This window comes from Bos taurus, chromosome 22 (genome assembly GCF_002263795.3).
Source record: "Bos taurus isolate L1 Dominette 01449 registration number 42190680 breed Hereford chromosome 22, ARS-UCD2.0, whole genome shotgun sequence".
Classification (NCBI taxonomy): Eukaryota; Metazoa; Chordata; class Mammalia; order Artiodactyla; family Bovidae; genus Bos; species Bos taurus.
In genome coordinates this window covers 42,968,982-42,994,176 of record NC_037349.1, presented here as the reverse complement: position 1 = coordinate 42,994,176, position 25,195 = coordinate 42,968,982, and the positions used below count along the sequence as shown (strand labels likewise).

The 25,195-nt window shown below is 43.8% G+C and overlaps 1 protein-coding gene across 13 annotated transcripts in view; it reads left to right on the top strand.

Moving 5' to 3' along the window:
• PXK (PX domain containing serine/threonine kinase like) overlaps positions 1-25,195 on the top strand; it is an 88,207-nt gene that overhangs the window by 18,271 nt on the left and 44,741 nt on the right. For all 13 annotated transcript variants that reach the window (XM_024982994.2, NM_001099132.1, XM_024983005.2 and 10 more), the window contains 3 exon segments: positions 15,797-15,847; positions 17,857-17,904; positions 24,508-24,694. In XM_024982994.2, the coding sequence (XP_024838762.1) occupies positions 15,797-15,847; positions 17,857-17,904; positions 24,508-24,694 (286 nt within the window).

Genomic DNA, 25,195 nt, shown 5'->3' with positions numbered 1-25,195 from the left:
CTGCTTAAGAACATGCCTAGTATTCATGGTGGGGCTTGTTTAAAATCGTTTTCTTATTTATACACACTTTCTATGCAGTGCCCAGATGACATCCATTCTGGAAGCGCATAGACAACAGTTTGTGTACATGTAGCAGGAAGTGGGTTGCAAAGTGCGGGGTATTAGTGTCTGGGGGGTGTTGTGAGAGCTCCACAGCTGCGTTAACTCAGATCCCTCAGGCCCCAGGTACCCTCCTCGTTTGGCCCTCACTCTGTCCCAACCTCTTCCCAACTTGACGGACTGGTTCTGCTCGTTCAGCCAACCTCAGAATGAGGGGTAGATAGTATGAAAGCATTCTGCCCAAGGCCATAGAACCGGGGAACTCCTGTGCCCGTGGGTCAGACAGGCCTGGGGTAGAGGCCGTTCTCAGCACTTACTAGCTGAATGCCCTTGTTTAGGGCATCTACCCTCTCTGAGCCCCGGGATTGTTGTAAAAGAGTGACATCTGTCTCCATGCATTGCTGGGAGATGGACTAAGCTGAGGAACAGAAGGCGTAGAGTAAGCGCTCCATGAACAGCAGTTATTACCTTGAGCTCTGAAGACAGAAGTGGCAGTATGGTGTGCATAGTCACATATGTGGTTGGTTTGAATTGGAAGTAGTGTCTCAGGAGAACACGGTGACATTTTTAGGCCAGGCAGAACGAATTTCTGTGTAGTCAGCTCTCTGTTATCCTTAATGATGGTGACCAGTTCTACTGCAAATTATTGAAAGCAGGAGGGACTCCCCTAGCTTGACTTCTACTTTCAAGCTTTTTTTTTTTCCCTCCCACCAAATGTTTTACTGCCCCTGATACAAGGAGAAGAGTTCATTTGTTTGACTTTCATCTTCTGTTTTTCCAGTCTTCCCAGCATAGTAAAAGTGCTGATGAATTGTAAATTGACCAAAAGTTCCCTTGCCAAAGGAAAAAAGATGCTACTTTGCTTTTATCATTGATAACATACTATACTCTTATCCAAGCTTGGATAGTTTTGATCCTTATCTTACTACTTGAGATTCTTTACAGTACCATGTTTTAAATGATATATATGACAAACCAAGGAACTTAAAAAAATGGTTTTTCCTGATTTGAAATGTAATATATGCTCATTGAGGATAAAGTGAAAAACAAAAAACAGAAAATAGCTATGAGAATTTTAATCACAGATAATTTCACCTCCGGAGACAACAGATGTTAACGTTTGGTGTAGTTCCCTCTTTCTATGTCATCCCAGAATTTTTTATCCTTTTTTTAATAATTAACATCAGAGCACATACCTTTTCCCAGGTAATGAAAATCATTTCAGTACGTCCTTTTAAAGTCTTGCACGTTCTTCCACTATGTACATAAACCATAAATAACTTGCCCATTCTCTTATTTCTGGTATCCAGGTTATCCTGGGCTGCCCTTGTGGCTTAGCTGGTAAAGAATCCACCTGCAGTGCCGGAGACCCGGGTTCAATCCCTGGGTTGGGAAGATCCCCTGGAGAAGGGAAAGGCTGCCCACTCCAGTATCCTGGCCTTGAGAATTCCATGGACTGTATGGTCCATGAAGTTGCAAAGAGTCAGACACGACTGAGTGACTTTCACTTTCAGGTTTTCTTAGGGAGGAGGCTTTTTAATTAGCCTGCTTTAAAATCGGGTGTAGAAGCAGGGACGATTGAGGCCAGGGGAATGCTATTCCTTGTTAGCAGTCGGAGACTGATGAAAATTGTTTTCCATGTTCCTAGGGAATGGCTGTTCCTTCTTCCCTCGGTGTTCTTGGTGCTGCTGCTGACTCCTGTACTTGCAGGTTAAAGCTGTGACAGATTCCCCCTTGAACACCTTGCCTTTGCTATTTTTTCTTTTAATATTTATTTTGCAGAGCTTCCCAGGTGGCTCAGTGCTAAACAATCTGCCTACCAAGCAGGAGACTCAGGTTCAATCCCTGGGTCGGGAAGATCCCTTGGAGTAGGAAATGGCAACCCATTCCAATATTCTTGCCCGGAGAATCCCATGGGCAGAGGATCCCGGCCAGCTACAGTCCAGGGGGTTGCCAAGAGTTGGACACGACTGAGGAACTGAGCCCACGCGCACACCGGGTCTTAGTTGTGAGATGTAAACTCTTGGTTGTGTCATGTGGGATCTAGTTGCCTCACTCGGGATTGAACCGGTGCCCCCTGCATCAGGAGCCTCAGCCACTGAGCCACCCAGGGAAGTCCTTCGCTATTTTTTTAGCAGGAAAGAAAACGAAGTTACAAAGCTGGCCTTTGTGCTGGCTGCTTTAAGTATGCGATGTCACTGAATATTTGCCACAGCCCTTTTGGAAAGGTATGATCTTGCAGATGAGGAAACCGAGGCTCAGAGGAGTTGGGTCACAAAACTGGTAAGTGGCAGAGAGCCGCTGTGCCTTCCCCTGAGGCCCTGTGGTCGTGGCTGATCACCACACAGTGACCAGCTAGAAGGACTTGGGGTGGCCTGGCTTCCAGGCAGTGGCAAACGAGGATAGAGCGAGAAGCAGCCCGAGGGAGATGAGTGCTTCTGCCCTGGTACTTAGGTTGGTAGCAGCTGAGAGTGCGAGGGGTGAGAAGTTGGCCATCTGAGGCACCAGAACCCACATAAAAGTCACGATCGCCAGCCAGATCAGAATTTGTGTGTTTGTGTTTTCTAGCCAATTACATATGGTGTGTGTGATTCTGAGTTCATGTTGTCTGCATCTGTTTCTACCCTTTCAGGGCATTGGCCTAAGAGATGTGAGGGCTACTGAACAAGCAAAGGTCATATTTCATTTTTAATTACTATTTAATTGAGTCTCCAGATTTTCTAGGGTTTATTTTCTTTGCTCTGATGTAAGATGGAATTCATGAGTTTCCATCCTAGCAAATTATGTAATGGTTTTGGTGTCATTTAGGGGTCTCTGTACTAGAGAGCAGCTACAGGAACTGCTGATTAAAACACTGCATCCATCCTGTAGTCATGTCTGAGGTCAAAAGCATTTTTGAACGCTGCTTTGCAGTATCTCTCCTGGCTGGAACGTGGGCTGTCTTTGAAGTCGGCGTGGAGACCAGCTCCCCCTGCAGAGCAGCAGACCATCTGGAAGGGGAGAGCATGGGCTTCAAAAGGCCTAAGAGAAGGATGCATGCGCAGTCGTTCTTTTAAGGACGCTGACTCAATTCCGGGATCAAAGCATGTTTGTGACGTGGTCCTTGTCCCTTCTGTGACCGCTGAGTGGAAACTGGAGACTTTGTTTTGCATAAAGTTAAAGCACAAGGTTCTATGATTCAGTCAGTTAGGTGTTTTGTTTTTTTTTTTCCAGTTAGGTTTTAAATGAAATTTATTTCATGTGGTTGAAAAGGAGATACACTTGACTTCACTCAGTTGCCAAAACCTAGGTGAACATAGCAGTGATTGTTCAGATGGCTTTTTTTTTTTTTTTTTTGGCCTTTATTTATTTTACTATGTTTGTTTCTTTAATTGGAGAATAATTGCTTTACAATATTGGGTTGGTTTCTGCCGTATCAATGTGAATCAGCCACAGGTATACATATGTCCCCCCTGTTTTGAACCTCCCTCCCATCTCCCACCCCACCTCACCCCTCTAGGTTGTCTTGAGCACTGGGTTGAGCTCCCTGCCATATAGAGCAAATTCCTACTGGCTATCTGTTTTACATATGGTAATCTGTATGTTTCCACGCTGCTCTCTCCTTCCTACACTGTGTCCACAAGTCTGTTCACTACGTCTGCATCTTCACTGCTGCCCTGCAGATAGGTTCATCAGTACTGTCTTTCTGGATCCCATACGTATGCACTATTGACAACAGCTAGGACACGGAAGTATCCTACATGCCCACTGACGGATGAATGGACAAAAAAGCTGTGGTACACAAATACCATGGAATATTAGTCATAAAGAAGAACGCACAGTCAGTCCTAATGAGGTGGATGAACCTAGAGCCTGTTATACAGAGTGAAGTAAGTCAGAAAAACAAGTATCGTATATTAATGTGTGTATATGGAATATAGGAAGATGGTACTGATGAGCCGATCTGCAGGGCAGCAGTCGGGATGCAGACATAGACAACAGATGCCTTATTAAAACCGTAATGCTTTCATTTGTTTGGGGGCAGGTTTTGTACATTATTGGCTTGCACAGCAGTTAAAGCACAGGCACATTCTAGCTCTGAAATCTGCAAGTGAAATGATGATAATGATTATTTAGTAGAGCAAGGAGTAATCATTTGTTCTCAGTGAAATGTTAAGGATTGTAAGCAGGTGGCCTGCACACTGAGCAGAAGTCCTGCAACCGTGAGAGTTTCTTCAGGAAGCTTGCTGTCCTGCAGGGTTGTGCCACCCACTGCCCTGCTATAACTGTGTGATGGCACAGGTCTGTGTATTGATTTCCGTGAAGTCTGAGGGCCTGGGAGATTGTGGGGATTTTCTGGAGAGCACGTTTAGACTTTACCTGGATGCGGGTGCACATGAGGGTGGCAATATGCCACCTGTTCCCCGAAGGGGCATGTGATCAGTTAACAGACACCCTTCACCGAGCATTCACTGGGCTCCTGCCCCTTGGCCTGACCTTGTGTCGAGTGCTGTTTGGAATACAGAGAAATGTGTGATTTTAGCCTTTGAAGAGCTCAGTCCAGTTGGAGAGAGACTCCCTCCCCAAACGTAGACAGACGTGGAACAAAGATAACCCTGATATAGTTAAAATGCTGGACGTCCCAAGTTTTGGCTAGGCAGAACAGCGATGGGAGAGAAATAAATAATGGGTGTTCAGGCTGTGCGGCGTCTGATTAGGTGGAGGAGGGATCAAATACAAAGAAAGGGTTAGGACAGTTCGGGCAGGCGATAGAAGAGCATGGACGCCAGGCTGCGGAGTTTGGGTTTTATCCCGTGGCCAGTGGGAGCCCCTGCAGGCTCCTGCCCAGGGAAGTAGCACAGTGTTGGCTGTCCAGCAGGGTCACTTGTGCTCAGCATTCCCTGGGGGGTCTGGCAGTGAACTGGGAGTGCTGTGGTGCCTGGTTGCTGGAGACCCAGACCTGGCCTCCTACCCCAAATCTCCTGTTTTCTAGTCAAGGTATTGATCATTTCGGAGACTCTGCCCCTGGCTGTAAATGAAGCTTCCTGGTTCTTCCTTGCTCTCCTGAAGGGACACTGGTGAATCCTGTGAGTGGGGCCACCACCGCGGGACTGTGCGGGGAGTGCTAGAGGGCTCAGGTTAGGCACCTCCCATACCCAAGAAGCGGAGAAGGCGATGGCACCCCACTCTAGTACCCTTGCCTGGAAAATCCCATGGACGGAGGAGCCTGGTAGACTGCAGTCCATGGGGTCGCTAGGAGTCAGACATGACTGTATAACTTTCAAGTAGACAACCTGACTGACTTCACTTTCACTTTTCACTTTCATGCATTGGAGAAGGACATGGCAAGCCACTCCAGTATTCTTGCCTGGAGAATCCCAGGGACAGGGGAGCCTGGTGGGCTGCCGTCTCTGGGGTCGCACAGAGTCGGACACGACTGAAGCGACGCAGCAGCAGCAGCATACCCAAGAAGAAAGGAGAGTTCCTGCGAAGAGGCGGGGAGGGCTGGGGATACGGGGCAGAGGGCACTGTGGATTGTGGCGGGTGCTTGGTTCACTGGTTCCCTTCCTCTCAGGAGAGGGTTTTTATTTTTGTAGTGTGAAGCTGCTTCCTATCTACAAGGTTTAGAACAGTGATTCTTGCCTCTGGCAGCACATTGGAATCACTGGGGAACTTTTAAGACTTACTAATGCCTGTGCTTCTGTAATGAAAGGACATCTTTTTTTGGGTGTTAGTTCTAGAAGGTCTTGTAGATAGATCTTCATTGAACTGTTCAACTTCAGCTTCTTCAGAGTTACTGGTCGGGGCATAGACTTGGATTACTGTGATATTGAATGGTTTGCCTTGGAAATGAACAGAGATCATTCTGTCATTTTTGAGACTGCATCCAAGTACTGCATTTCGGACCCTTATGTTGACTATGATGGCTACTCCATTTCTTGTAAGGGATTCCTGCCCACAGTAATAGATATAATGGTCGTCTGAGTTAAATTCACCCATTCTAGTCCATCTTAGTTCACTGATTCCTAGAATGTCAATATTCCTGTTTGACCACTTCCAATTTGCCTTGATTCATGGACCTAACATTCCATGTTCCTATGCAACATTGCTCTTTACAGCATCGAACCCTGCTTCCATCACCAGTCCCATTCACAACTGGGTGTTGTTTTTGCTTTGGCTCCATCCCTTCATTCTTTCTGGAGTTATTTCTCCGCTGATCTCTAGTAGCATATTGGGCACCTACCGACCTGGGGAGTTCATCTTTCAGTGTCCTATCATTTTGCCTTTTCATACTGTTCATGGAGTTCTCAAGGCAAGAATACTGAAGTGGTTTGCCATTCCCTTTTCCAGTAGACCACATTCTGTCAGACCTCTCCACCATGACCCGCCCATCTTGGGTGGCCCCACATGGCATGGCTTAGTTTCATTGAGTTAGACAAGGCTGTGGTCTGTGTGATCAGATTGGCTAGTTGTCTGTGATTGTAGTTTCAGTCTGTCTGCCCTCTGATCCCCTCTCTCAGCGCCTACCATCTTACTTGGGTTTCTCTTACCTTGGACGTAGGGGTCTCTCTTCAAGGCTGCTCCAGCAAAGCACAGCAGCTGCTCCTTACCTCGGGATGTGGGGTAGCTCCTCTTGGCTGCCGCCCCTGCCCTCATCGCAGCCACCCTGCTCGAGCACCGTCGCAGCCGCCCAAGTAGGAAGTCAAGAAACACCTGGAGTAACAGGCAAATTTGGCCTTGGAGCACGGAATGAAGCAGGGCAAAGTCTAATAGAGTTCTGCCAAGAGAACGTACTGGTCATAGCAAACACCCTCTTCCAACGACACAAGAGAAGACTCTACACATGAACATCACCAGATGGTCGACACCGAAATCAGATTGATTATATTCTTTGTAGCCAAAGATGGAGAGGCTCTATACAGTCAGCAAAAACAAGACTGGGAGCTGACTGTGGCTCGGATCATGAACTTCTTATTGCCAAATACAGACTGAAATTGAAGAAAGTGGAGAAAACCACTAGACCATTTGGGTATGACCTAAATCAAATCCTTTAAGACTATACAGTGGAAGTGACAAATAGATTTAAGGGACTACATCTGATAGACAGAGTGCCTGATGAACTATAGATGGAGGTTTGTGACATTGTACAGGAGACAGGAATCAAGACCATCCCCAAGAAAAAGAAATTCAAAAAAGCAAAATGGCTGTCTGGGGAGGCCTTACAAATAGCTGTGAAAAGAAGAGAAGTGAAAAGCAAAGAAGAAAAGGAAAGATATACCCATTTGAATGCAGAGTTCAAAAGAATAGCAAGGAGAGAGAAGAAAGCCTTCCTCAGCGATCAATGCAAAGAAACAGGAAAACAACAGAATGGGAAAGACTAGAGAGCTCTTCAAGAAAATCAGAGATTCCAAGGGAACATTTCATGCAAAAATGGGCTTGATAAAGGACAGAAATGGTATGGACCTAACAGAAGCAGAAGATATTAAGAAGAGGTGGCAAGAATACACAGAAGAACTGTACAAAAAAGATCTTCATGACCAAGATAATCATGATGGTGTGATCACTCATCTAGAGCCAGACATCCTGGAATGTGAAGTCAAGTGGGCCTTAGAAAGCATCACTACGAACAAAGCTAGTGGAGGTGGTGGAATTCCAGTTGAGCTATTTCAAATCCTGAAAGATGACGCTGTGAAAGTGCTGCACTCAATATGCCAGCAAATGTGGAAAACTCAGCAGTGGCCACAGGACTGGAAAAGGTCAGTTTTCATTCCAATCCCAAAGAAAGGCAATGCCAAAGAATGCTCAGACTACCGCACAATTGCACTCATCTCACACGCTAGTAAAGTAATGCTCAAAATTCTCCAAGCCAGGCTTCAGCAATATGTGAACCGTGAACTTCCTGATGTTCAAGCTGGTTTTAGAAAAGGTAGAGGAACCAGAGATCAAATTGCCAACATCCGCTGGATCATGGAAAAGGCAAGAGAGTTCCAGAAAAACATCTATTTCTGCTTTATTGACTATGCCAAAGCCTTTGACTGTGTGGATCACAATAAACTGTGGAAAATTCTGAAAGAGATGGGAATACCAGACCACCTGATCTGCCTCTTGAGAAACCTATATGCAGGTCAGGAAGCAGCAGTTAGAACTGGACATGGAACAACAGACTGGTTCCAAATAGGAAAAGGAGTACGTCAAGGCTGTATATTGTCACTCTGCTTATTTAACTTCTATGCAGAGTACATCATGAGAAACACTGGGCTGGAAGAAGCACAAGCTGGAATCAAGATTGCCAGGAGAAATAGCAATAATCTCAGATATGCAGATGACACCACCCTTATGGCAGAAAGTGAAGAGGAACTCAAAAGCCTCTTGATGAAAGTGAAAGAGGAGAGTGAAAAAGTGGGCTTAAAGCTCAGCATTCAGAAAACTAAGATCATGGCATCCGGTCCCATCAGTTCATGGCAAGTAGATGGGGAAACAGTGGAAACAGTGTCAGACTTTATTTTGGGGGGCTCCAAAATCACTGCAAATGGTGATTGCAGCCATGAAATTAAAAGACGCTTACTCCTTGGAAAGTTAGGACCAACCTAGACAGCATATTAAAAAGCAGAGACATTACTTTGCCAACAAAGCTTCGTCTAGTCAAGGCTATGGTTTTTAGGTGGTCATGTATGGATATGAGAGTTGGACTATAAAGAAAGCTGAGTGCCGAAGAACTGATGCTTTTGAACTGTGGTGTTGGAGAAGACTCTTGAGAGTCCCTTGTACTGCAAGGAGATCCAACCAGTCCATCCTAAAGGAGATCAGTCCTGGGTGTTCATTGGAAAGACTGATGTTGAAGCTGAAACTCCAATACTTTGGCTACCTGATGTAAACAGCTGACTCATTTGAAAAGACCCTGATGCTGGGAAAGATTGAGGGCAGGAAGAGAAGGGGACGACAGAGGATGAGATGGTTGGATGGTATCACTGACTCGATAGACATGGGTTTGGGTGGACTCTGGGAGTTGGTGATGGACAGGGAGGCCTGGCATGCTGCGGTTCATGGGGTTGCAAAGAATCAGACACGACTGAGCAGCTGAACTGACTGAAGTGAATGCCTGTGCTTTGGCCCAAACAAGTTAAATCAGAATCTCTGGGAGGTAGGGTCAAAGCATAGGTATCTTTTTTTTTTTTAAAGTTCTCTGGGTGATTCTAGAATGTAGCAGGGTTGGGACCCTTTGCATAGATGTAGAGAAGTAGGAACACCGACAAGTGGAATACCTCCAAACAGCTTCCTGTTCTCTCTGTGCTCTGAGTCTCAGTGAATATGATTGTTGGGCCTAAGGGGAAGAGAAGAATGCTGTCGATTCAGTGGATTTGAAATTTGGCTTTAAGTTTTGACTTTAGCTTCTTTTACACACTTCTTTCAAAGTGGTCTGTGTTTGTAGCCTCACTAAAGTAATTTGGGGCCAAAGTAAGTTTTCCTCCCTAGTTTTTCCTGAAATCTCATCACACCGATGCAACTTTGAATAGCAGCTACAGTGCAGTAAAATCTTGAGTATCTTTTTGGAGACTCAGGAAATACAAAATGTCAGTCAGAATGCTTATTGGGGAAATGCCTACACTGAGGGCATTGATCAACTCTTGTGGAAATGACAGCTTCTACCCCTGCCCCTTCAGAGTGAGTCCATCTGAGTTCCCTAGACTGGTGAGGACCCCCATCATTCAGGACTGCAAAAGAGCCAGGCTCAGGGCATCCCCAGGGCCCTGGGGGTTGCCAGCCATGCGTGGTAGGTTGGAAAGTCCAAGGAATCGATGTGGGTTCCAGCTCCCAATCAGCTGCTTCCTGGCTGTGCAACCCTGGACAGCTCACTTAATTTTGCCCATCCTGTTTTATCAGAGCTCTTGCCACAAGATCAGTGCTTATCTGTGGCAATTCCATCTTCTGTCCCCTGGCTTAAGTCAGAAGTCATGTGGTCCCAGTGCCTTTCCAGATTGAAAAACTTCAGCCCCCACCACACTGACTTGCTGCGATGCCCACATGCTAGGGCTCTCTGCAGGGCAGCCGCCCCACCCCCGGCCAAGTAAAGGGATGTGGTGTCCTGAAGAGGAGCAGGAAGGAGGTCCTTTGGGGAAGTGGCCGCAGATGGCAGCCCGGGCAGCCGGCATAGATCTCTGATGCAGAGCCGCCCTGTGGGGCCCTTAGCTCTCCCTTCTGTGCTAGTGCTCTGTCATCTCTTATAGAGCCTGCAGGTTCTGTTCCACATCAGAGAGGGTGGCAGAGATGGAGGTGATACACTGAGAGATTCTGGGCTGCTAACTGTGGCTCTGGAGGTGGAAGCCTGCCTTCAAATGTTGGGTTTCTGCTGGTCTCCAGGGCTCTCTTCTCTCGGTTTTCATCAGAGCTTCAGCCTGGTAGCAGCAATAGAACAGCTGTGTTCTGTTTGCTCTACAAATCAGGGATTTGAGGTGAAGGTATTTCCTTTTAGTAAGGCTTGGTGGTGACATTCAGGCACTCTGAAAAAAAAATTTTTTTTTTTTAATATTTAGGGGTGAACTTGCTCCTTTCCAGTGGAATGAACATATTTCTGAGCAAAATCACCCTACAATATTCCACTGTCTTTCTATATCTGTAACCACACGGCAGATGGGACCTGAGGGCAACACTGGGGCCTTAAGGTGTCTTCATGTGTCTTTACAGGGGAAGCACGGTGAGGTTTCTGAGGCCACCAGTGATTAAGTGAGCCCTCTGGTGGGTGTGCACGTATCACCCACGGTGTTGGTGTGGAGCAGGCTGCGGGAGAGGACAGGTGATGACAGGTGATGACTCTTCCACCCGCTGCGTCCCCAGCCTTCATGGACTGGACTGACCTGTTTCACTCGATGACTCTGGACCTGGGGTTCTCTGTCAGCACTGTCGACGTGTAGGGCCAGGGTGTCTTTTGTTGTGAGGCTGTCCCGTGTGCCTTGTACATGTTTAGCAGCATCTCTGGCCTCTAGCTTTCAGGTTCCCATAGCATTTCTTCATCCTGTGACAACCAGACATGTCTCCAGGCATTGCCAGATCTCTGGGGCAGATCCACCTTCTTTGGGAAAAAACACTGATGTCAACATAAAGAGTGTCTTGGCAGAAACATTAGTTAGGATGTCCTTTGGGGACATCCCAGTCTGACTATTTGTGACCCCATGGACTATATGGTCCATGGATTTCTCCAGGCCAGAGTCCTGGTGTGAGTAGCCATTCCCCTCTCCAGGGGGTCTTCCCAATCCAGGGATCGAACCCAGGTCTCCTGCATTGCAGGCAGATTCTTTACCAGCTGAGCCACCAGGGAAGCCCAAGAATACTGGAGTGGGTAGCCTATCTCTTCTCTAGGGGATCTTCCTGATCCAGAAATCGAACTGGGGTCTCCTGCGTTACAGGTGGATTTTTTTTTTACCAACTGAGCTACCAGGGAGACCCCTCTGACCTCAGGATCCCAGCCCCATCTTGTAGTTATTGACTTTCCTTTTGCTAAATGCTTCCCTCAACATTATTGCATGCCATTTTATAGCCAAATTACAAAACAAAACCCCCCTAAACTGTATATCTACAGAGGGAAGATTGGAGTCAAACTGTGGGAGTTATACCCCTAGCATGAACAAAAGTGCAGGAATTGGGACGTGATAACTGTTTAATTGATGTTTATCATTTGCAGCAACATCTTTGTACAACACAGGTCTAAAGTTTAAACTCAAAGTATATCAAGCAGGACAGCAGTGTTTGTTTTGCATCTACCAAGTGCTCAGCGTTGAACTGCACTTTATTTATTTACTTTTGACTGTGCTGGGTCTTTACTGCTGCAGGGCTTTGCTCTAGTTGTGGAGAGTGGGCTGCTCTGTGGTCGCGATGCACGGGCTTGTCATTGCAGAGCATTGCTCTTGTGGCAGAGCATGGGCTCTGGGGCGGGAACCAGTAGTCGAGGCACGTGGGCTCAGCAGTTGCGGCTCCTGGGCTCCAGCACGCAGGCTGAACACTTGTGGTGCGTGGGCTTAGTTGTTCTGTAGCATGTGGAACCTTCCCCGATCAGGGATAGAACCTGTGTCTCCTGCATTGGCAGGCGAATTTTTTACCACTGAGCCACCAGGGAAGCCCTTGAACCAGAATTTTGAAAGTTAGTATTATTCCTCTGACAGATCATAGTGAAGCAATGGATGCTTGAAGTGATTTTTGAGAAATAACAATTCCCCCCAATTTGAACATCAAAACTTGTTTGTGTGTAGTTGTTTGGAAGTACTCAATTATATGTGCTGATTTTAGCTTTACTATAAGACTATAAAAGCCCAGACAATCTGCCAGTAAGAGAACCCTGAGAAAAAAGAAAATGTCAGAGCTAACAGACTGATCTCCAAATACAAGAAAGCCAGGTATTTTTAGCATTTTATCTTTATGTATTCAGAAATAATTGCATTGGCATATTGCTTAAGGGATTTGCCATACTACACAAGCCAGTTTTGAAATATTCATATTATAACCTGACATGAAACCAGCTAAGCAGGATGCCAGCCACGTAGTTGATTCACTCGTAATTGAGTGGATATTGTTGAATGTATCATTCTTAACATAGTCGAGAGTAGGCAGAAATTTCTGCTTATGTGAACTTTATCAACCTTTGCAAACTAAACAGAGTGGAAATGAATGATAGTGTAATAAGATCTATTTTAAAATTCAGCTGCCAAGTTAACAATGCTTATTTGGCTTTATTTTCTCCATAACCTATTTAATTCAGAATTAATTCAGTAGAAAGGATTTGTTGAATTCTGTGTTGATTAAGCATTTGTTGAGTAGTTACTGTGAGTAATACCTGAATCATTACCATCCCAAAATGTTAAAACAATTCTGAGCATTTGAGGAAAAAAACGTTTCTGTTTTTTTCTGTGCTTCATCCCTGTGTGTGTAAGCAGAAGGCTGAGCAAGGTCTCTTGTTTCCTGCTTATTTGATTACCTGGGGAAGCTCTGAAAACTTCTGATTCCTAATTTCTATCTTGTAGATTCTGATTTACCAAGTCTTGGGAATGGTATTTTTAACTCTCTCGCTTCTCCTGGCTCCCCAGGATCAGGCAGCTTCCAATGATGAGGCAGCTTGGGAGGAGGGGGAGGTGTCACTGAATTTGGTTTCTTTGGAAAATGCTATAACTGCATACCTATTACTACCTTTTTACCTATTTTCTTAACCATAGCCTTTTCTAACCGAAAAGCTTATATGCAAACTTTGAGCAGGAAAAATCATTGATCTTAGTCCTCTGACTCTACTAAACTAATTTTGAATGCTAAGGTTAATTTTTAAATTTGAGATAATTGCAGATTCACATACAGTTGTAAGAAACATTGAAGAGATCCCATATCTCTGTTATCCAGTTTCTGTCATTGGTAGTGTCTTGCTAAACTTGATATGCTATCACAACCAAAATATTCACATTGACCAGTCAAGATACAGCACCTTTCCGTCGGCCCAGACATGCTCATGTCTTAGTCCATTCAGACTGCTCTAACAAAATACCAAAAACTGAGTGGCCTATCCACAATGGATTTGTTTCTCACAGTTCAGGAGGCTGAAAGTCCAAGACTGAGGTGTGAGCATGGCTGCCTTCTGATGGTCCTCTTCCTGGTTCAGAGCTAGCACCTTCTCAAATGATCCCATGTGGCGGAAGGAGTGAGGGACCCCTCTGGAGCCTGTCTTGTAAGGGTGCTGATCCCATTCTTGAGGGCTTTGCTCTCATGACCTAAGTAACTCCCAAAGGTCCTCCCACTTTCTAATACCATCATTTTTGGGAGTTAGTATTTCAGTATGTGAACCTTGTGGGGACTGAGACATTCAAACCATAGCACATCACCTTGCCCTTCTGTAGTCACACCTGATTCCCTTCCACACACACCCTGCTACCCCAGCTGTAACTGTTGACAACCAACAGACTGTTCTCCATATCTGTGATTCTGTCATTTCATAAATATTGTATAAATGGAGACATGTAGTTTATAATCTTTGGGGATTGTCTTTTTCACTCTGTGTAATCCTCCAGAGGGGCTTCCCTGGTGGCTCCGATGGTAAAGAATTTGCCTGCAATGGGGGAGACCTGAGTTTGATCCCTGGCTTGGGAAGATCCCCTGGAGGAGGGCATGGTAACCTATTCCAGTATGCTTGCCTGTATAATCCACATGGACAGAGGAGTCTGGTGGGCTACAGTCCATGGGGTCGAAAAGAGTCTGACATGACTGAGCGACTAAGCACTCACACACAGGATCCTCCAGAGATTCATCTAGTTTGTTGCATGTATCAATAGTTTATTCATTTTCATTGCTGAGTAGTATTCCCTGGTATGGAAGTAGCAAAGTTTAAACATATACCTGTTGAAAGACATCTGGCTTTTCTACTTTGGGGGTATTACCAATAAAATAGCTGTGAACATTCATGTAAAAGTTACTGTATAGACATAAGTTTTTGTTTCTCTGGAATGAATGTCCAGGGGTGTAGTTGCTGGGTCATAATAATGGCTGCATGTTTTAATTAAAAAAAAAAAAAGTTGCCAAACCATATTATAGAGTTTCAGTGCCATTTAAAATTCCCACCATTAATTTATGTGATCCAGTTTCCCTATTTGGCTGTTTCCCTAGCCAACATTTGGTGTTATCATTATTTTTTTGTTTGAGCTATTCTGATGGAAATACAGTGATATCTCATTGTAGTCTTACTTTGCATTTGATTGATGACTGGTAATGTTGAATATCTTTTTCTGTGCTTATTTGCCTTCTGTATGTCCTCTTGAAAGGAATGTGTATTCTGCTGTTGTCGAATGGCGTGTTCTATAAATGCTGATTATATTTGTTGGTTGATGATGACATGAAGTTCATATTTTATGACAGGACAAGAAAAAAATGAGATGTAAAATTTTTTTTGCCCATTTGGGCCTCCCAGAGCACTCCCCTATAGTATGTATTCTGCTTCTGCATTAACTAGACCTGTTTAGGAAACAACATTCCTTCTTCTTCTAGTAAGAAGTCACCATAATCACGACTTGCTTTGTGTGACTTGTTTCTTACCTGCAGATCTGGGTTGTGTAAACAGTTGATGTGTCATTTGGTGAATAACTGTTTGTCCGTAAAACTTGTGGAACTGTGCCTCGACCTCTAACAGGCCCAACAGTCCTCAAGAGTTTTCTGAAAGAATGTCTCCTGGGTTATAGTCCCCAGGTCTTCAATAAAAATGTTCATTGTTTGCTTAGGTCAACTGTTGATTAATTTTTCATCAGCAGTGGTTTTGTTGAATTCTTCTCTACCCTTATGGGTTTCTGTTGTTCTATCAGTTGCTGCGCAAGGGGTGTTGAAATCTCCGACTCTAATGGTGTATTCGTCTGTTTCTTCTTGCAGTCCTTGTCAGTTTTTGTTTCACGTGTTTTACAGCTCTGGTGTTTGAATGTGCATACACATTCAAGATTGCTGTGTCTTGGGGACTTCCCTGGTGGTCCAGTGGTTAAGACTCCATGCTTTTAATGCAGGGGGCACGGGTTCATCCCTGGCTGGGGAACTGGGATCCCACATGCCACAAGACTGCTGTGTCCTGCTATGACATTACCCTTTTATCTTTATGCCCCTCTCTGTCTCTAGTCATCTTTTCTAAAGTTTACTCTGATGCTTTCATATCATATTTTTGATCCCCTAATTTGGGTTTTATAATAGAGACATTTTTGTCCTTCTTTTTTAGGAATATATCATTCGGGTACAAAGAGGAATTTCCGTAGAAAATAGCTGGCAGGTAAGTTGTTTTTTTTTTTTTTTTTGGTCATAGGAAAAATATTTAAACAAAATTCTGGCCTGGAATCATCTAAAAATCTGCAAAAACTAAAACACACAAAAATATACATCATATTTCTTTTATAAACTTTAGATCTAAGACATCTCTTACAAAAGGCTTTTCTGTTCTCAGTTGTTTGGTTTAATTCATGTAAGATGTTACCACAGAGAGTAGGAATGTGTTCCCCAGTTGGACACAGAGTAAGCAGAGTAGGCAACTGACTTGTTTTGTTCCTCGTGTTGAATAATTCAGGCCTCCTCCCCTGAAGCCATGGTGTGGGTAGGGCAGGTTAGTAGTCAGTCCACCAGTTTGAAAGATGAGATAGTGCCCTAGTCATTGTGCAGTTCGGATGCTGCATTTCATGGACTCTTAAATCTAGTCATAGGCAGTTTCTAGTGCTAGGTCCCTCACTGACCACAGGTGATGTCTGTTCACAGCTCCAAGGCCTGCTTTCCTGATGGACTGCCTCAGAGAAAGAGAACTTGCTATATAGATCTAGAGGTCCTTTCCAACCCAGTTGACTTGTAGAGAGTGGCTGAATTCTATACAGGAGCCATTTCTTTCCTGTTGTAGTAATTATAATGACCTTTGTATTCCGTTTTCCAAAAATCTTACCTTGTCCTTCACAGCCCGGCTTGAACCTTACCTCTCACCTTAAGAAGTCTTTGACCTCAAAGGCCGGTACTTAGTCTTGTATTGGCCTGAAAATTCTAACTACTTTTAGTTGGAATAATTATAACATCACAGACTTGATGGACATGAGGTTGAACAAGCTCCTGGAGTTGGTGATGGACAGGGAAACCTGGTGTGTTGCAGTCCATGGGGTCGCAAAGAGTCAGACACAATTGAGCGACTGAAGTGAACTGAGCATTTATTGTTAGGCACTGGCTCAAGCACGTTAATTCACTTAGCCCGTTAAAGCCAGTTCTGTGCCATCACATTAGCCCCATTTTGCATTCAAAAGGCAAGTAACTAGTCCAAGATCACACTGAAGTTTATGATGGAACAGGGTTAGAATTCAAGTATTCTCTGTGCCACCTTTTGCTCCCTTGCACTTATTAGGTATGACCCCATGTTTAACTTTTTGATATATATGTATGCCAAGCAGGCCCAAGGACAGTGTCCTATGAGAAAAATCAACCTTATATGTAGTCTTGTAAATCCAGTGCTTTAGAGGCCTGGGGAATACTTAATAAAAATGTAGATACTTAACCTCCTGAATTTGTTTCCCTTTGGGTGGGTGGGGTCCTCGATGATCTCCAAGTAATTCTTCTGCACACTAATATTTGAAAATCATCAGTAAACATTAGAAAAGCTATTTGAAAGCCAAATAGCTTCCTTCCCCTCTGACTGAAGAGCTAGTGTAATTTGCGGTGGCATAATCAGTGGCATCAACATAACTAAGAGAAAATGTGTGGACAGTGGGTGTGGACCGTTAGCCAGGAGGGGAACTAGTGAAGGGTGGTGCCAGCAGGTGCATCCAGTCTCTAAACTGGTGTGGTCTCAAAGAGGGCAGTTTTATTCAGGGCAAAGATGGAATAGCTTCACAACTGTCTACATCCATTTACTTTGTTTTCATGTTCAGTTAAACTTCTTTTTTTTTTTTGGTAAATTATTAACTCATCTTTCTAGTTAACTAGGTGCCTAGGTAATTGAAAAAAAAAAATTAAAGGGCTATTCACCCTCAAAACATCATCCTTCTCTCTTACCTGTTGGCATCTTGCGAGTTTGGCTGTCTTTAACCAGTTTCCCACAGCCCAGCCAACTCTGGGACACTGCTCGGTCTGTTTTCTGGGGCTGCCAAGTGAAACAAGTTAGGCTCCAGGTATAAGCCCTGCTACCCTTAATGCAAGTGCCTTGACTCCCTTGATGCAAGTGCCTTGACTCTAGAATGCCAATAAGTATTAAATAAGGAAATGAAAATTGATGGTTTGTGCTGAATCAAAACACCACTGTTTTCTTTCTTACAGATTGTTAGGAGATACAGTGACTTTGATTTGCTGAACAACAGCTTGCAGGTAATTATTCTAAAACACCAATGACACACATTTATTGCTTGGGGTATCTTAGAAATGGGTTGGAAATGGCAACGTCAGGAACAAGAAGTTATTAGATTTCCCTAGCAAAGGAGATAAGCTCATACTTCAGACAGATGATGTGTGACTCTAAAAATAAACTTGGGGAATAAATGTCATTTATAATAGTCACCGTACAGCCGGCTACCTTTGTGCCAGACTGCGTCCTTAACTGCAATCATGGGATGCTGTGTGTTATCTCCTTTTTACAGGTTAGAAATGCCTAGATGGATAATAGAATTGTTCACTGAGAGCGGGGACTCTCAGACTCTCTTAAACTCGGCCACATAGTCAGCAGTACAGATCAGCACTCAGCAGTAACTAGAGACGCAGCCTTTTTTAGCATTAACTTTTTTCCCTTAAGTATGTAGTTCTAGATCTCTTTGGTTAAATGTTTGTAACTTGGTGGCCATAATGGAAAGAGGGGTGAGCTGGAAACACATCTGGCACTGCTAGTGTCACAGGGTCCTAGAGAAGTGTGGCCCCGGGGCAGTGCTGGCAGTACTACCACACCCTCACCTGGCAGACGGGTCTTCAAGCGCCAGGATTATTGAAGCCCACTGGGGCTTCCCTGGTGGCTAAGGCCGTGATTCAAGAAAGATCTGCCTGTAATGCAGGAGACCTGGGTTCCATGCCTGGGTCGGGAAGTTCCCCTGGAGAAGGAAGTGGCAACTCACTCCAGTATTCTTGCCTGGAGAATTCCATCGACAGAGGAGCCTGGTGGGCCACAGTCCATGGGGTCGCAAAGAGTCAGACAGGACTGAGGGACTAACAGTTCCACTGTCACTTTCATCGGGCCTTTATTGTATCTCAACTTTGAATGGTGGCATAAACCCTTGAACCGGCTTGCTAGCTTATGACTAGCTCACCCGGGAGGTGCACCGTCTCATCACTGATTCCGAGTGATCTCTGATCCTGTCCACAGAGGGCAGGAGGATGGAGGGCTGGAAGGGAGTGTCATGCTGCCTTTCCATCAAAAGGCCATTTTTTACTGACCAGCCTTTGGAAAAAGAGCATTTGTAGAGTCCAGACTTTCACGTTATTTACAACACTGCTGAATGCCATGTTCTCCATCCAGTAGAACTGGCCTGAGTGTCTGCAGACCTTTATGTCATTGACGTATGGTCTTCTTCACACGTGTTGTCTGTCTCCATTTTAATTGTAGTGTGACCAGTTTAAATATTCAGATAGAATATCGGCAGAGGTCAGATTCTCAGAGATGGCTTTAATTGGTTTCACTTGTGGATTTTAAGAGCCTAGTCTTTCCACTCAGACAAAAACTGGGCTTCTGATGACTATTGTAGGTAAGCCACTGACTGACATGCTGTTTATTCCAGCAGTGGATCTTCCCCACAAGGCTCTCCAGACATTTCCATGTGCTCAAAGTGGCATGAACATCTGGGAGCTAATGTTGGGCCTACTATGTGCTTTCACCTTTATGCACAAGTGAACCCTTGCCTGGTTTTAAAAGAAACGGTCGTGATTTTATGCAGTGCTATTCAGCCAGGGCTGAGTAAGAATCCTGAGAGAGATCCTTCTGAAATGGAAACTGCCTGGGCCTAGACCCCACGAATATGGGGTGGGAAGGAAAGTCTTTTCTCCTGTTTGTTCTTACTTTGGACATATAAAGTTGAATCTCCATGACTATTCAGTTACAGCCTTATTTAATATAATAGAAATTTATTTTTACATCAGTGTAATGTTCCCTTATAAAATGGGCACTTTCAATGTGCATCTTATTTCAAATGCAAATATCCACATGTATTGATGTTGGCTTGTGTTGGGCAGGATATGGCCAGACAGCACTTCAGTGGGAGGTTTCCTGGATCCAAGTAAACAGACAGAAGAAAGTACATACAACTTTTTGGCAGCAAAATAATTTCAAAACAACCTCCATAAAACAGACCCAAAAGACTCCAAAACCACAAAATAAAACTGTGACTATGAATTTCAGTTTCTGATTACCCTTCTGACAGATAAATGAGTTCCTGCTGAAGGAAGAGAAATATAATACACATATGCAGGGTTGTTTGAATCCAATAGAAAACATATCTAAGTGAAATAAAGCACTGTGTAAAAGTATACATGCAATATAATAATTACATGAAATGTTTAGGAAAAATGGTTGGGAGGAAGTATGCCAGAATGTTAACAATGGGGACCTCCAGGTGGCAGGATTATGGGTTCTGTTGTTTTTTTTTTCCCCTGGTCCTTTGTACCATTCTGTACTTTCCAGGTTCAGTACAAATAAGCACGGGCAAGTTATATAAGTGGAAAAACAGAAGAAGAGCTGTATTTTCCCAATTTTTTATAGCGAATATATCTTGTGATAACAGTGAAGAGAAACCACTACCTTATTTTAAAGGTACCATCAAATCAATGACCATACAGGGAGATAGAATGAGACACGGGAAAAGACAGCAGCAGGAGCTACAGTGATGAGAACTGTAGGGGACCCTCAGGCTTGAGACGGGGACCCAGCCTCTGCCTGGGCTCTGGTACTTCCTCTCTGTCCTTACTGTCTCCCTATGAAGCTAAGAGGCTGAACCACATGACTTTTCAGGTCTCTTATAGCACACATGTTTTGTGATTTGGTTTCACTGCCCATTTTTCACATGGGAGAGGCTCTACTGAACACTGGAGGGAAATGGGGACAAATTAGGGTCTGATGAGCACTTAGCACTCCTTGGAATACTTGCTGGAATGGAGTTCAAGGCAATTTGCAGATCATTAACGGAAGTGAGACATTAGCTGATAAGGAGGTAGAAGATTTTTTCCTCCAGACAAAAAAGCTAGTTTTCTTGAAACTGATAGAGTTTGCCATGGAGTTTAGAAGTTTTGGCTAGGCTAGCAAGAGTCAGGTTACGGACTCAAGACCCCACTTTGCCTGTCAATACCACTTTGCTTTGTCACTCTGCAGGTGTTGCGAGTAGAGGAACTCTGGGGATTCTCTGCTGGCTTTACTGTTCTCTTTCCTTTATACAGGGAACTCAAGAATGGAATCCAAAGGGCACTTTAAAAAGGGAACAGTTTTTTAAAAAAATGTCATGATGAGGTGCCTTTGCTTGAAGCCGTCCCTGTGGAGGTGTCTAGGAAGTCAGTGGCTGAGGGGCTTCATCATATGTGTGCTAGTATTCTCTCACCCTCCTTTCTAACAAGTCACAGGAGTTCTAAACTTTATATTCTGTGATGGGTAAGCATTTGAGAAACTCTGGGAGAAGCTGAAAGAGAAAGTTAACTTCTCTTGAATGCTAGCCTCCTGTCAAAGGCAAAACTTTAAAATCACACTCAGATTGCAAAGTTTCAACACTTGGATAAAAATTTCTTGTGAGAACCCAAACCAGGGCAGAAAAACACCTGCCATGTGCCTAGCAGACTGACATGGCAGAGACACTCTACTCACAGCTATTGGCGAAGAAGTCTTTGTTTCACCTGCTGATTTGGAAGAGCTGATGAGGTATCTGGGCAGAACAGTACATTTCAGTTCAGTTCAGTCACTCAGTCATGTCTGATTCTTTGTGACCCCATGGACTGCAGCATGCCAGGCTTCCCTGTCCATCACCAACTCCTGGAGCTTGCTCAAACTCATATCCATCGAGTTGGTGTGCCATCCAACTATCTCATTCTCTGTCGTCCCCTTCTCCTCCTGCCTTCAGTCTTTCCCAGCATCAGGGTCTTTTCCAGTGAGTCAGTTCTTCACATCAGGTGGCCAGAGTATTGGAGCTTCAGCTTCAGCATCAATCCTTCCAATGAACACCCAGGACTGATCTCCTTTAGGATGGACTGGTTGGATCTCCTTGCAGTTCAAGGGACTCTCAAGAGTCTTCTCCAACACCACAGTTCAAAAGCATCAATTCTTTGGCACTCAGCTTTCTTTATAGTCCATAGTCACGTCCATACATGACTACTGGAAAAACCATAGCTTTGACTAGATGGACCTTTGTTGGCAGAGTAATGTCTCTGCTTTTTAATATGCTGTCTAGTTTACCTAAAAAGAAATGATGCTTGACTTAAAAAATAATAATAATTTTTTTTAAGCTTGTAAAAAAGGCCACAAAGTTTGAAACAGATAGCTTGTCTAATTCATTCTGACATCCCCACTGTGAGTGAAAAAAATAGCCCTTTTGGGGTTTAAATCTGATCTTGTCAGATGTGACTTTCCATTCTGAGTAACCTGGGCTTCAGCTGAGTCTGCTCTTGAGTGAGTAACGCAGGCAGATGTGCTGATATTGGCTGATGGTACCCACTCCCAGAGGTAGCTGCTCTAAAGCAGGTAGAGCAAGTCCTTTTAGACATTTTTCATGTATATGTAACTATATGCCTGGGCTTACACATAAGTGCACACAGACACGCAAATGAGATTATATCCTGCAACTTATTAAAAGAGTTTTTAAAAGAAATAAATCAATTATAACACATTAGCATTGATTCCCTTATATTACGCAGTGCTCCTGAACAAAAATAATAATAAAACAATTGACTTGGATGTGTACCAGAGGAGTGATGTGCTTTCTTCATAACTTTGCTTTTCTATTTAGTTAATAAAGAAACTGCTATTCCATAAAATGTAATTGTATGAGAGAGGAAAACAGCCTGAAATTGAGTGTCTTATCTGGCAGTGAATTTGGCCATGGTTGAAAATTCACTCTAAGTGTGTTCTGACATATTTTCATAAGTATGTTGTAGAAACAGGCAGTTCAGAATTATCAGCCAACCTTTTCATCTTGCCTAATTCAAGTTCAAGGCCTAATTCAAGTTCAAGGTTCAAACTTGCCTAATTGCCAAGTTCAAGATCTTCATTGTTTGAAAAAATGGAGTGAAGCAGGCTCAGTTAGGTTTGCTCACATGGATGATTTAGATGACATGCTTGTCTGAATTCAAGATGCCTTTCTGTTTTAGACCTTTCCCTCGATCCGTACACATGCCACTTGGACCACTCTCAGCACAAGGGTAGACTAGTACCGCTCTTTGAAAGCAGTTTTTTGCTCATTAAATTATGATACCAATCGGATATTTTGTTTTTTACGTTTAAAAAATAGACTTAAAGTTTTAAATGATCTGGAAAATGATAGTAGATTGCACACCTGCATTTCTTTTTCTTTTCTCCCCAAGCCACTCTAAAACAACAGTAAATTTGATCTTGTGTATGTACACACACACACACACACCCCTTCAAGGACAAATAGGAGAGGAGAAAATTATAACAAAAACATTAAAAACTAAAAATCCAGTGGATGAGAGCTAACTAATTAAGCAGATATGGGAAGGCAGAATTACGAGATGGCAGTAAGGGTGGATAAACCCACTGGGTCCCAGTTTTCACCACAGAACCTCCAAAAGGTTGACAGCACCAAGTGCTACCTCCAACGTGGGGTGAGGTCAAGCTAAAATCAGGAGTTGAAAGTATGTTTAAACAGTTGGATCCCCACAGCTCCCCATCTGAGCAACTTATGCCTGCTCTTCTCCAGTGGAGAAACTGGGTTTTTTCCCTCTGCAGAGGGTTGAACATTCTTTGGGCTGGAGAATGCAGGCACAGTTGGAAATATTTACATAATAAAGAGGAGACCTGTCCAAATAAAGACATTTTTTATTAACGTGCAAGGTTTCAAACAATTCTCCCTTTCTAGGAAGCTGACAGAGGGTATCTCCACCAAAAGTGAGGGGATTACCTAAGATAAAGGCAGGCATGGATATGGAAATGGGGTTTAGCAGGAGAAAGGACAGAGGCTTCTCTAGCATGGTGGTGAAGGAAGGTCCTGGGATGCCAGTCTTGACGCAGGTCTAGGGACCACCTGTCCTGCGTGGAACAGGTTGCTGGGTTCTGGAAAGTGCTCTTCAAGAAGATGACATTGATTCATCTTTGTATCTCAGTGTGTTGAAGAAAGGCTTAGATGGAGAGTTTGGAGTTGAAGAGAAAACTAGGAAAAAAGAAGTTGACAGAAAGGAGTAGTAAGCATGCTCTTTGGCTCAGTTGTATCATTTACCTAATGTAAGTGTGCATGCTGCACTTATTTAAATGATAGCATCATGATGGTGGAAGAATTAGGTCTAGAATGTGTGTGGATGAGATCAGGTTGTGAAAGAGAACTTAACCCTCATCTCCTATAATGAGAAACTTGCAGATAATGCCTAAAAGTGAAAAATCGAGGCATAACAATGTAAACCGTCACTTCTTCCAAAAGATCAGCTGAAAGAGTTAGATGTGGCCACCTTTGGGGAGTGGGGAATGGATATGTCACCTTTCGGCTGGGGTGGTTGGGGGCGAGCATCATGGGACTGCCAGCAGTAATAAACAAAAGTATTTGACTCTCGGAAAATATGTTCATGTGTAAATTTCATTAAAAAAATTAAGTCTTAAAGTGCTACACTTAGTATTTTATCAGTTCTAAGATGCACAGGTTTTCACATTTTTACAATACAACTGATTAGGATGTATCCTGAAATGTTGTAGACCTAACGAAACCTGTTGGCACAGGGATTCTGCTGTTCGGTCTTATTTGGGGATGACGTGAGTATAATACTTTTCTTTTTTCTTTTTAATTAAAGATTGCAGGCCTAAGTCTACCTCTTCCTCCCAAAAAATTGATTGGTAACATGGATCGTGAATTCATAGCTGAGAGGCAGAAAGGTCTTCAGAACTATCTCAACGTTATCACCACAAATCATATCTTGTCTAACTGTGAGCTGGTTAAGAAGTTTCTAGATCCAAACAACTATTCTGCAAACTACACTGGTAAGTAGAAGGATCTATCAGCTACATTCCTGGGACAAAAGAGGCACTTTTCTTTGCCGGAGATAATATATGTGGGACAAGCTCTCCTTCCAGATGGGGAGATGTGTTCTAGGACATTATTCATCTGCTAATACTTACCTGATTGTAATTTACTGTAGATATCTAAGAAGAACATATTTTTAAACTGGAAGATAATTGCTTTACAATGTTGTGTTAATTTCTGCTGTACCATAAAGTGAATCAGCTTTATGTATACGTATATCCCCTCCCTCCTCAGCTGCTGACCACCACCCCCAACCCACCCTCTAAGTCACCACGGAGCGCTGAGCTGAGCCTGCTGTATTTTATTGCAGTTTCCTACTACCTCTCTGTTTTCCTTATGGTAGTGCATATATGTCAGTCCTAATCTCCCAACTCATCCCACCTTCTCCTTCCCCCACTGTGTCCACATATCCATTCTCTTTGTCTACATCTCTGTTCCTGCCTTGGAAATAGGTTCTT